The sequence below is a fragment of the Lutjanus erythropterus genome, chromosome 3, assembly GCF_056507025.1.
Source record: "Lutjanus erythropterus isolate fLutEry1 chromosome 3, fLutEry1.hap2, whole genome shotgun sequence".
Taxonomy (NCBI): domain Eukaryota; kingdom Metazoa; phylum Chordata; class Actinopteri; order Lutjaniformes; family Lutjanidae; genus Lutjanus; species Lutjanus erythropterus.
This window is the reverse complement of record NC_139319.1, coordinates 37,874,049-37,887,073: the sequence shown is the minus strand read 5'-3', so window position 1 is coordinate 37,887,073 and position 13,025 is coordinate 37,874,049. Positions and strand designations below refer to the sequence as shown.

The following is a 13,025-nucleotide window of genomic DNA, read 5'->3' as shown; positions in this document are numbered from 1 at the left end:
ATATATCACTGACCCCTTCTGGGGGTGGTTTACCTGATTGGATCATAATACGTCCTCAATGCATCTTACATGCATTTGCACCTGAACTTTCATATGTTTAAACATTATTGCCATCCGATCACCCAAAACACATTTTAGTGCAAGGTTTAAAAGGATCAGAGTTGGGAACACTAATCCTGATCCTTTCTAAATGTGGACAGTGGAAAAACATATTAATGGCAGGTGTAAATGTAATCAGGTTAAATCATATCTAGATACAATCTGGATACAAGCCATATTGTAATGCATGGTGTAGCAAGCCCACACACACACACACACACACACACACACACACACCAATAGATATTTGCAGCTGGGCAGGTTAAAACTGAATTTCCTCCTCCAGCAGTGAACATCCTGATCTGTGTGGGTCATGTCCTCATTCTCTTCTCACTCAGGCTGTCTTGTTGGCGCATGATAAACACTGATCAGTGAAAGTTTTCGTGACGAGGGATCAGAGCAGGTTGTCCTCAGACGTTAGTCTCCTCTCCTTCCAGAGGGTACTGCGCCTTCTCCTCCAGACACACGTCCTCTGTGGCAGTGCTGATGTGACTGGCGGCGCCTCTGTGTGGCAGGAAAGAGAACTGCAGGGCGTGTCTGCTCTTGGCTGGCCCGCCTTTCCCGGTCCCGTTGCTGTAGGAGACAACCAGTCGGCGGTTCTCCTCAGGTGCGGCGGAGCAGGAGGGGCCTCTGTCAGCTTTGTTGAGGCAAGGCGAGTCGCCGCTGGGGTCGCTGGCATTGTTGTCGGGGAGATAGGGCAGATTGCCGGTGGCGATGCTGCCGCTCTTGATGTGCGGCGTGTGGCTGTGGGTGTGGCGGTACTCCTCATCAATGTCCTTCCCCAGCTTCCACCTCTTCCACTTCTTCAGCATCTCTGACTGCACCTGAGGGATGATGGGATGGCAGCAAGAGAGAGAGAGAGAGAGAGAGAGAGAGAGAGAGAGAGCAGATAGACGAGAGATGCAGATTAAATAAGACACCGAGCACTTCATCAAATGGACCGCTCTTGCCAAAGACTACATTTAAAGGTTTAGAGATTAGCAGATGGATGATGTTGTGTCTCTCTTACTTTGTAGACAAAAGAATCAAGTGCAACTAGAGCGAATACTGAGCTTTTAGAGGTATAAAAGTTAAAAGATAAAGACTAGCAATAGGAACACTGATGATGAGAAAGGAGAGGAAGGAACTGCAGCAGTGGCAGAGATTAAATTAAGGCGGGGCTCAACATGAAGGCACATCTGTCTCACCTCTTTGTTGACAAAGCAGTACAGGATGGCGACCAGCAGACCCTGAAACACAAGGGAGAGTTATAACACTTCAATCATGTCAGATACTGGAAAAGAAACGAATATTACGAATATTATTATATATTTTTTTTACTGTGTATTAAATGTCTAAATGTTAAATATTCAATCCCTTAATTACTGTAAAAAATATCTTATAATTTATGTGTTCGTGACAATTACATTGTCTAAAAAGCAAATGATTAAAAGCCTCTCTGGTTCTACAAAGAGCCATCACCAGTTGAAGAACCTCTTTATTTAAGGTGCATTTCTTCATTAATACTTAATGTGGTTCTTTAAACTACTAAAGGTTCTTCATTTTATTGGAGTTATTTGGTGGTGGGTGTGTGGCATTTAAAAGGTCTGAAAGTCTTTTAACCCTGCAGAAGTCTGGTTGCTGTAAAGCTTTCCTGTCTGCACAGAATGTAAAGTGTGTGTATTGTGGTGCACAGCTCAGTGCAGCTGTCATCGCTGTGATGTGAAATGATTCACCGATTATCAGACTAGATGCAGATTAATTTAACAGTCAATCAATAATAGATTAATCATTCCATCTCATTTAACTTTATGTTCACTGTTGGGTAAGTGATTGATTGATTGATTGATTTAAAAACAAAAAGATATGAAATTTCCACATAGTGAAGCATTTTTTCACTAGAGGCCATGGCAATGAACTGGAAACTTTGTGTGCAGCTTTAAAATCATAATGCACTCCTGAGAAGGCTACAATTGGAATTGAACATCCAAACTTTCATCTGCATTTTTGCAGCAAATAATATAAAGCTAAAATGTTAACATAAAGACAAACAAACAGCAAAACAACAACTCTGCAGTGGGCAGGTTTGGAGAGGTGAGTGTGACCACAGACCAGAACAGCGCAGGAGTTGGGATTAACTTAGACTGAAGATTTGGAGAAACAGAAACCTATTTACTTGAATGCCTGATATTGACAATGCATTTAACAACAATGGCAGGTAGTTTTGGAAGAGAATACTTTGTACTTCTATTTAATTATTTATTAACACCAGAAGTTTTACTTGCATTTGAGTAATATTTCAGTAATGTAACAGCACTTCTGCTTGAGTACAGATTTCCAGTTCTCTGTCCACCACCATATATAACACACCAACAAGGTCAGGGAAGAGGAAGAAGAGGATGAAGACTGCCAGCAAGTCAAGAAGGGTGTAAACAATGCAGGATTTAAAATATTTAAGAAATCAGTTTTGTAAATGTTTTAAGAGGAAGGAAAAACATTCAAGTTCTCAAGGATACATGCATTGGCATTTTTGTAAATAACACTGAATGTAAACAGAAACTTTGTTTGTTGACAAGAAAAACATCCTTAAAATACTAATACTATTCATCCATCATTCATCCATTTGTGTAGTGGTTTACTGAAGGCCCATCATGTATAATCATGTATAACTCTTCCTCTGAAAGTGCTGAATGTTTTCCACTAGTTAAATATGAAATGGATTAAAGGCATGTTAGCGCAGTAAGCCAGATGTTTCTTTTGATGTAGAATATTTATTCTAAATTTATCAGAAAGATGCCAGCTGCTGTAAAAATGCCACAAATGTAAGATTGAACATATATCCAGTTTTATTATAATCAGATTTCTGGGAGTAAAAATGCATTTAATGATCCGTCCTTAGAGAAAAATACAGACATACAGAGAGAAAACACAGAGAAACACACGAATTTTCAAAGGACTGAAGTGTGAATAAGTGAGAGTGAAGTGTCATATGAAGCTCTGACCTGGAAAGAGTTGAACAGCAGGTCACAGAAGAGGCGGATGAGCCGCAGCATGGAGCCTTTAGGGACGGATTCATCGATGACGAAGGTGAAGAGGATGGCGTGAATCCCAAGCAGAGGGATGAGAGTCAGAGTGGACTTTGCTAATCTGGATCAGAGGAGAAAAAGGGAAACAATGAATAGTTGTAAAGATAAGATATTACAAGCAGGCACGTGCACAGACACACCCCAGGTGACGCTCTAGCACCTGCCCTCTTGCCCTCTGACCAGGTAAACTGCCCTTTTTTCCAGAGGTAGAAAGAGTACTGAAAATCTGTACTCAAGTACAAGTACTGTTACATCATTAAAATTACAAGCAGAAGTACCAGTGCTAGAAAAATACTTAAGTTAAAGTGTAAAGTACTCTTCTACTTTGTAACTATTGATGTTTAATGCCTTTTCAATAGCAGCATTCAATCAAAAAGGGTTTCTGTTTGTCCAAGAGTCCAAACTCCTGCTCTGTTCTGCTCAGTGATCACACTCACCTCTTGTCAGTTTTGTGCACTTTCCCTAACCAATGAAAAAGCTAACAATCGATTAATCACTAATATTTTTTAAATACAAAACACATTCTTTTTTATTATTATATTCGCTTTTTTTTTTGTCAGTTTTTAAGTTTAAGATGTCTTATTCAACAAATGGCTCCACCAAACAAAACAATATTAAATGAGGTGCAATTACTGCTATTTTTAGACTGTTGATTAAAATTTGGCTATTTGATTCTTTGTTGGGTAAAATTTTAATGGTGATTAATTGATTAATGATTAAAATCCTTATTCCAAACCAGTGCTGCTGCAGTGTTTCATTTGTTGTCCATATATCATTGTCTTTATTCCTTACTGGCTACAAAAATGTAGATGAAAGGTTTGGATATCGACTCAATTTGTACTCAGTACACAAGTAGATTGCAAGTACCCAAATAATTTGTATTTGTAATTAGTTAAATCCACCTCTGCTTTTTGCAGGACAATGGGCCTCATGCAAGAACCACTTGTATGAACAGATTTGTTTCTAAGTGATGTGTACGACTGATTTAGGAGAACTAGTCGTCTTCACCAGTTTTCTCGTAATTTGAATTTTCTTTCAGATATGGACACAATTTCTGAGTGCTCCTGACCTGCCGTAGACTCATCAGTCTGCTGTTATCCAGACCAAAGACATTCTCTGATGACTGTATATTTCATTAGTTTGAAGACATTTTGAGTTTAAAAAATGAATTACACTCCACAATTATGATGACATTATCCTCTTTGACTGCGTTTCAAATTATAATATAATTGTAAATTTAGACACAAAGCCTATCATCTTTAATTTAATGATGTATGTTATCCCTGTAATCCCTGTGCAGGAGAACATCCTCACTTATTCTGTCCTCTGTCTCTCTGGGATGGAAACTTCTCCTTCACCCCCTCTTCCTGTTGCAGTCATCGATCACCTTGCTGTGGCAAGGCGCTCTTTTTTCTTTGAAGCCATTTTCATAGAGACATTTCTTCTGTATTTCAGTGACCTTCTGATAACAACTTCATTTCTTGGCTTTAGCAGGTCCCTTAATTCTCCTGGGACCTGCCTTAATTCCATTCCATTTTTCCAGGGTTTACCATCGCTGGAAACATTTGGGATAAAATATATAACATATGTCAAGCAGTTTTAGATAAAGGGACCCTAAGTCACACCCCTTCTGGTGTGGTATTCTATGAATCACATGTATAATGTTTGTTAATTTAAAAGATAATTTTACAAGTCAAGAAAATCACTGTCATCAGTTTATTGTAAAACTGTTTAAGTATCAGACTGTGAAGATACAGTTAGAAAGTCTACACACCCAGATGTCATGACTTTCTCTCTCCACAATCTAATAAACGAAGCTATGATGTCTACGACTTTCCTATCTTGTAAAAATTGATAAACATTATATGTGTCATTTGTGACACAAACAGGAATAAAAAAAACTCTCTTGTCATGGAGAACATTCATATTTTTTCTGAAATAAAGTCCCATGGAGCACCAGAAGGGGAGGGGCTTCACTTCTCTATAACAAAAGGGAAATTAGCTAGCAGGACATGCACCGTTTCCTTCAATAAATTACAGTTTGATCATTGGTGGAAACATTTGGGATAATTTATATATAATATATAACATACAGTATGTCTCATGTTTTTAGACATTTTACATATGAAATGTTACATATTATAGATTTAAAGTGGCTATGCTGTAATCAGTGTTTCTGTATGGATCACATGACTACCTGTATGTTAAAGGGGATCGCCCATAGTGATGAACCTGCAAACAATTCTCAACCAGCTCTGCACTTCCTCTCAGCTCTGTGGAGTCTGATAGTGCCTTGATTGTTTCCCGTTAACATACAGGTGCATTATTTTCAGTGAAAAACCTGGCGAGTATCCCCCCACACCTTTTAGTTTTGTCTTTCAGAATAAGAAATAGTTAACTCACCTGAACTTGTAGTCAGTGTATCTCATCTGATGAGCTCTGAGTTTAGACATCAGGATTTTTATAATTCGGATGAATATGAAGAAGTTAATCTGAAACAAGGAGTGAAGTTGAATGGATGCAAACAGATATGCAAAATATGTACATTTTTGTGGATGACATAATTTATAAGAGAGACAGAGACTCCCTAAAATATCTGGAGTTTTTCTGTGCTCTGTCGGATTTTAACTGGACACACACACACAAACACACAAACACACAGACACACACACACTGTGATCTAGTGCAGAACCCTCTCCAGTGACAGAGAACATTAATTATTACAGCACTCAAGTTATTAGCGCACCAAGTTTGGTAACGTGTATGTTGTCTTGAAAGGGGTTTATGTGAATGTGTATGAGTTTCGGTGCACATAAACACAGTTAATTTAGGTGTGTGTGTGTGTGTGTGTGTGTGTGTGTGTGTGTGTGTGTGTGTGTGTGAACAATAGTTGAACTGCAAGGTTGTGTTTGGGATTGTTGGAGGATGACATATGAAAGCGAATTCCTCCACAGAGCGCACACTGTATGACTTACACAGACAGGAAATATAGGGGATTGTGAATATTTTGGTGCGTGTGTGTGTGTCTGTGTGTGTGTGCACGTACATTTTAGCATGAGGTCACAAAGGTTGCTACTGTTACTGTTAATGTGCGCTTGTGCTCATAAGTGTATCCATCCATAATGTTGATTGTCTCTATGGGAACAAGAGGCAGGAAACACACATCTTATTTCTGTGTGTGTGTGTGTGTGTGTGTGTGTGTGTGTGTGGTCTAGCTACATAAGTAAGTTAACGTTCCAATTTAAGGCAGCAATCTTCGAGAATCTTTGTGAATTTTATGTATTTGCCTGATCTCAGTCCTTGGGGTCAAAATTTGATTCTCACTATAATCTGCGTTTATTCTTTTTTATTTCTCAAAATTACTTTAAGCATACTATTTGGCTCACATGAAAAGCACACTAAAAAGAGTGTCACAAAAAAAAAAGCGGGCAGCTCAAAACCACAGCCACTAAAATCCTATAACAAGTTTTTGGAAAAACTGCAAGATGTACTCTGTTATTTGAAATTAGTTCTAAATGCCAACATGACTATATATAAACTGTTCTCTATAGAGTCTAATGTCAGAAATATTGTGGACAATAGTTTGCATATTACCACTTTAAAAGGACACAGTATTGCAAAGGTCTCGGAGTATAAATATCATGGATTGTAGCTGGATCAGAAACTGATGTTTAAACTTCACATTGACACATTTAGTTACAACAGAAAACTGGATGTTTGTACAGAAAAATAATTTTCCCTTGTCTGTCCTGGATTATGGTGATGTAATTGGATTATTATTATTATTTTTATTTATTTATGAAGCTCTTGATGAAACTTACCATTACTGTTTCTTCATTAAACTTGTCCAATAGTCATTATTCGACTCATTGAAGCGAATGGCTAATACTTAAAGTCCCATATGCAAACAATAAATTTGAGAAAATTGTTTTTAGTTTTTGTGCTGAACACTTTATAACACACAGTAAAATATGTATCTTTTACTTACAGGTCAGTTGAAAACCATGAATATAAACTATAAACCACTTTGCTCTTGTATATAACTGTTTTTGACTGTTTTCTGTTATTGGCTGTTTTCATCTATCTATCTCTAGGAACTTTTTCCATGCTCAAGAGAAAATCTTTCAGGTAGTTTAATATAATAACCAATAACATCCAATAATGTTATTGATGACATGACATAGAATATTGATGCACGCACCGCAGTGCCCGCTGTTTTATCTGTGGTCTGTGCATCTCTATTCCATGTCATGTGATCCAGTGACTCCAAATTAATCTGCAGGACGGGCAGGTCGCTGCATAAAAATAATAAACATTGTGTGTGTAATTCATATATAATCAGACATATAATATGAGTATATGATTAATAGTGGATGGTTTGTGGGTCAGAATCAGCATGCATCTCCCCAGAGAGGGAGAGAGAGTGAGAGAGAGAGAGAGAGAGAGAGAGAGAGAGAGAGAGAGAGAGAGAGAGAGGCCGTGTGAGAGCCCATTTTTTACCTGGCCCCTCAAAAAACTGGAATTGAGAATCATTAGGAACCAGAATCGATAAGCAGAACCGGAATCACTAAAATCCAAACGACACCCGACCCTAATTAAACCTGGAGACAAAAATATTATTTGAGCCTAAAATGACATAATAAATAATGCATTTTAAGCTTAAAGTATTTTTGCTTTTTTGTTTTTTGCCCAGCAAAATATAAATGACAAAATACTCAACAATCATTTAATAGTTATTTAAATATATTTAATTTAAATACTGCCCATCTCTGAGTGTGACACATGTAAGACTGTCCTTTAAACTTTCATATTGCCTCTTGTGTTATATATTGCTGTGTTTGACTCTGTCCTTTAACCCTGTGTGCTGTCTATCGCTGTGTTGCTTTTGGGTTGTGCAGCAATTGTCATCTGAGATCATAATAAAGCTTAAGTTAATTTATTACCACATTACTGTGCAGTGAAATACTCTACGAGCCTTTAAAAGAGTAACGTCACACTTAATCTAACATCAGTCCAAACACTTGCCTTCACTGAACATCGGGCCTATTTAATTCATTTTTACTCCATAAAATCATAATTAGAAGCTACACTTGACCAATCAGAGTCACATTATGTCGACATAATGAGCACTCAAAGACGGGAGGCAATGCTATAGATGTACAAGAATGCATGACGCAAAACCAGGAACTTTTTTATACAAAAAAAAAAAAGACAGGAATTTGCATTCTCAGGTACATTTTTTACTCCAGCTCTTCCAACAAGTGTTTGATCTGCATACTTTGAAAGAAGAACACATGCACCCAAACACAAGCTTATCTCTATTCACAGCAACATCTGCCAAGACACAGCTGGTGAATGTCAGCTGCTGTGTGTGTGTGTGTGTGTTGGTGTGTTTGTGTGCATCCGTAGTTCGATTACATGTCATACGTGGGTATGAAAGACAAAAAGATACAGGCAGTCTTACCAGATAAGCAAACAGTATTGGAGAACGGATGATCCACCAATAGCCCATGTTAATATTCCTCTCCCAGCACCTACACACACACACACACACACACACACACACACACACACACACACACACACACACATTTTAAATTGTAACTGATCACCAGTCTCATTGTTATTCTGATCTTTTCACTGTATCCAAAGAATCATCACATATCCACACACTCTAATGTGAATCCTCACAGGTCACAGATAAAAGCTGCTACATCTAAACTGCCTTTCATTCGATGTGACAACGAAAAAAAGAGACTTACTCCTCGTTCTCATACAGATATTTCACCGTGATCCATGGCAACACGAATATGAGGGGTGCACCTAAAAATGACAGAGGTGAAATGTGAGCGTGAACAACTTTTGATGAGTTTTAACAAACAGGGTAAAACTTTGTAACACATGGAGCCTGTCGTCATTTTCCCAGATTAGTGGTGATATCGTAGATGTGTTTGTGGTAGATCATTCACTCCAAAGCCTCATTTTTAGCACACACAGCTATGACGAATGACAGTTTGCGCCATATTTTATCTTTAACCAAGTTATCGCGGTGACATGATTTTATTACCCGTGATACACCATCAAACGTTGTGATCATTACTTATGATCATGAGTTTAAAATCTCATTCTCTAAAGACAATATTTCTACACTCGTCTTATACGATGAAGACTCGAAAGATCTCTGAATGTGAAAATGTCTGCCTGTGTCTGAGCTTGAGAAAAGTAAAATCTGTTCATCTGTTTTTTTTTTTTTTTTTTTTTATTTTGCACATTATCTGTCCTGTCAGGTTACTATGACTCGCTAACATTAATAAGATAATCCAGTTAATACTGTGGCTTGAACATGACTTCTGATTTATCTCTTTTCATAATTAATGAAAATAAGATATGAGATTTCAACATAATTATATCATTCAATTGTTGTCTCAGAACAGAAAACGGAAAATTAATTACAAAGTCATCAATTATTTAAAGATAATTAAGTTGTGACCTCAGGAAAACCAAGATGATCAACAAAAGCTGCTCTGGGTTTATGAATGTTTTTATTATGTGACGTGTCATTTTGAAATAATATCTTATTAAAATCAGGTAGTTGGTAGATTAGTTCATGTCTCACATCCATGTACATATTACTATGAATATTTCTGCATTTGTAAAAGAAAACACAAATCCCACTTCCAGAAAAGGATGCTGTGTAAAACGTCCTGAGATGGACTGACACGAAGTGGAAAAGTGTGTTGTGGTCTGATGAGTCCACATTTCAGAAATTTTCAGAAATGATGGACATCATGACCTCTGGGGTAAAGAGGAAAATCTGTGGCTCCAGAGGGAACAGCGTGAAATTTGATAAACTGTTTCAAGTGATGGGACTTGGGTCAGCCTGTGTCAGCTGAGTCTGGAAAGAGATTTGATGAAGTCTTGTGAGATCTGGAGGCATGTTTTTGCTCCAGTGTGCACAGACTAATTGTGTTTTATCACGTGACATCCAGACATGATCACTGAGTCTAAAAACTACAAGCTTCAAAATGAAAAACACCTGAGGGTGAGGAATTAGAAAGAAGCGAACTCAACTCTTCAGCTCCTCATCTCTCTAATATTGGCGATTAATTTAATAATCAATTAATACCTGATTAATTGTGGCAGCTCTAATAGGATGGAACCTCCTTTAAATTGTCACCCCTCTATAGAATTCTGTCATTAAAACCAATTTTGGTTGTTTATAACACAAACACATCTGATTTAAACATTTTAAGTATGTATATGTGTTGACTTTTGAGTCAAACTCTAAAGTTTTGAAATAAACTTGAAAAAGTTTTGCTGACCTATAATCTTTAGTTATGATAATTTACTTTTCCTCGTTAGATAAGCTTGAATCTTTGTGATTAAGAAATGTAAAAAAAAAAAAAAAAAAAGCCTAAGTGCCTAAATAATTAAATAGTAAAATAGTGAAAATAGTGAAGATAGTAAAATTTTGACATTTACTTTCACTTAAATAGATTTACTCAGAATTGTTTTTAATATAATGTTTTGAGTTTCTAAAAGTGTCAAAATGTAAAACTCAAACTCAAAACTGAAAATTCTGTTGCAAATTATCTTGAAATTTGGAATTTTCTCAACTTTTTCATTTTTTTTACAGCTGCAAGGTGCTGGAAAAACCTGCAAAATGCACCCTGAAAATGCCTAGAAAGTGCTTGATTGTGACTTCAGAACAGGTGCAGGAATGCTGAATATGGCGGAGACTTTGACGTATCGTGTACAGTCAATGCAGTGTCTATGTATATATGTGTTAACCTTTACTGCCGTTAACACCTGCTTGTTAGAGTCTGTTTGCTCTGACTGATCTGTCTGAACACTCTGCTTCTTAGCTTGAATTCTGCTTAATCTTCTCATCAAACTGACCAATTTTAGTCAAACAGAACAAACAGAAACACAACTTTTTCTAAATATGAAACATCATTACTTTGTGATAGTGAGTCGCTGTGTAACAGCTGAGGGTCTTACCCCAGCCAATGGCCAGGTAAATGTAGAAGTACTTCTTCTCGCTGAACACGGTGATGACCAGCAGGCTGTGCAGGTAGATGCCTTCCACCAGCAGCCAATAGTTGTTGGCCATCACGCTGTACTGCATCATCACCATGGCACCACGGCACCACGTCACAGCCTGGCAGACAACACGGGATGGGGGGGTGGTAGGGATATGAACAATAAACCAAGGTGACGCCGTCTCTAACAGTACAAAAGACGAAAATGTTCAAAGCTTCGAGTCACAGCTGACAAATACTTTGCTTCATTTAAGTCAAATTTGCTCTGAGTCAGACTGCAGCATCATACAATGCTCAAATCTTGGCTTAGAACAGCAGCTCAGAGGTCAAGGACTGCTGTCCTACACGTGGACGATTTGATTCTGACGTCAACATAGATCTTTTTCTTTGCTCACTTGCCTTCAAAGCAATTAAAGGTACAATAGACCTGTAAATATATTTACAAAGTGTCGTGCACCTCCACACAAAACCAACAAATCTCATTTACCGTACATTTTTAATTGCTTATTGCTTGTACTTAATGTGGATTGATGTTGACATGATGCTACAGTGCAAATAAATACAAATGCTTAGGAAGAAGGGAGCAAGTGGAACAGGAAAAACAGATATGTGTGGGCATTTCTTGATTTTATCTTCCTCCAGTGCCGGAACCTCTATCCCTTCCGAGATAAAGAAATAATAAATACCTCCTACAACCACACTTAAAAACCACTTAACCATCCCTTTAATTAAGGTAGAGGCATCTAAGTATATAGCAAAACTTACTTGAAGTGTCAGAAGTAAATGTAGCATCACTCATTGTGCAGTAAAGTGCTTTACTGTTAAATCTGATGGTTCTGGATTCATATTACTGTTGCATTAATGTGTGTGTTGCATTTTACTGCTGTAGATCTTAAAGCTTGTGCTCAGCTTTGCTACTTTATGTACTGTTGGGTAGTTTAATTGACTGCAATACATCATATTAAATGAGATCATCATACCTTGTGCACTATTTGAGAATTCGCCACATCGCCCGGCCCTAGCGTGCGTCTCACATTTTTGTTATTACCATTAGAGGGGCAAATGCTTTGAAGCTTCAGTGCTTCGTTCGTTGCTCTTTGTTGCTCATGCAGACGATGTTATGTCAGTCAGTGTCAAGATCATACTGAAGCTGCACCCTGTCCCTCTCTGCATGCCGCTGTCCCCATCGTCTCTTGGACCACCAGCTCTCTGACAGCTTCAGCATGACCTGGACGCAGGCCGATTCTTAGATGCACTGTTCTGCATTTACAATTTATGTTCAAGCACCAGTGCAGGCAGTGCGATGTTCATGTTCCTGGAATGGATGAGTGTTACGGGTTTGTGTCGTCTTTTCACAAGTAGTTACTTTGATATTCTTTTTTTTTTCACGGGATCTATGTTTTTTTCTTATTTCCGTTAATCAAATGGTTGTCAAACTTTAACCATGACATAACATATCATGAAAAATGTTTGCAGAGAATATTTCCCGTAAAAAACGGGCATTTCTATCACATGAACACAGTCACAGTTCCTCAGCAGATGATGTTGGTGCCGTGTGTTTGCTGTCACCGGTATGTTGCCCCAAGCTTGTGTCCGAGTGTCACTGCTGCTCCGGGGGTCCAGTGTGAGGGTCAGCAGGGCGTCTTTCACCAGAATGGATACGGCTCTCAGGATGAAGGAGGCAAACAGGTTCATGTGGATGTTGTTCCTCATACAGTGGAGCTTCCTGGTGCAGAGGTGACAGTCTGTGACGACTTCTGACTTTTACAACATGCATTCATGACTCTGCATACATTTTCACTTTTTTTTTGCCAATCTG

At 38.0% G+C, this 13,025-nt stretch overlaps 1 protein-coding gene across 1 annotated transcript in view; it reads right to left on the bottom strand.

The window, feature by feature from the left end:
* Positions 1 to 307: 307 nt before the first annotated feature.
* gcgrb (glucagon receptor b) overlaps positions 308 to 13,025 on the bottom strand; it is a 71,183-nt gene continuing 58,465 nt past the window's right edge. Inside the window, exons 7-14 of the mRNA XM_084714161.1 lie at positions 12,776 to 12,932; positions 11,166 to 11,325; positions 8,927 to 8,987; positions 8,629 to 8,698; positions 5,568 to 5,656; positions 3,081 to 3,225; positions 1,287 to 1,328; positions 308 to 923 (exon numbers count right to left, since the gene is read on the bottom strand). Of these exons, the coding sequence (XP_084570287.1) occupies positions 510 to 923; positions 1,287 to 1,328; positions 3,081 to 3,225; positions 5,568 to 5,656; positions 8,629 to 8,698; positions 8,927 to 8,987; positions 11,166 to 11,325; positions 12,776 to 12,932 (1,138 nt within the window). The 3' untranslated portion in view covers positions 308 to 509. The remainder of the gene's footprint in view (positions 924 to 1,286; positions 1,329 to 3,080; positions 3,226 to 5,567; positions 5,657 to 8,628; positions 8,699 to 8,926; positions 8,988 to 11,165; positions 11,326 to 12,775; positions 12,933 to 13,025) is intronic.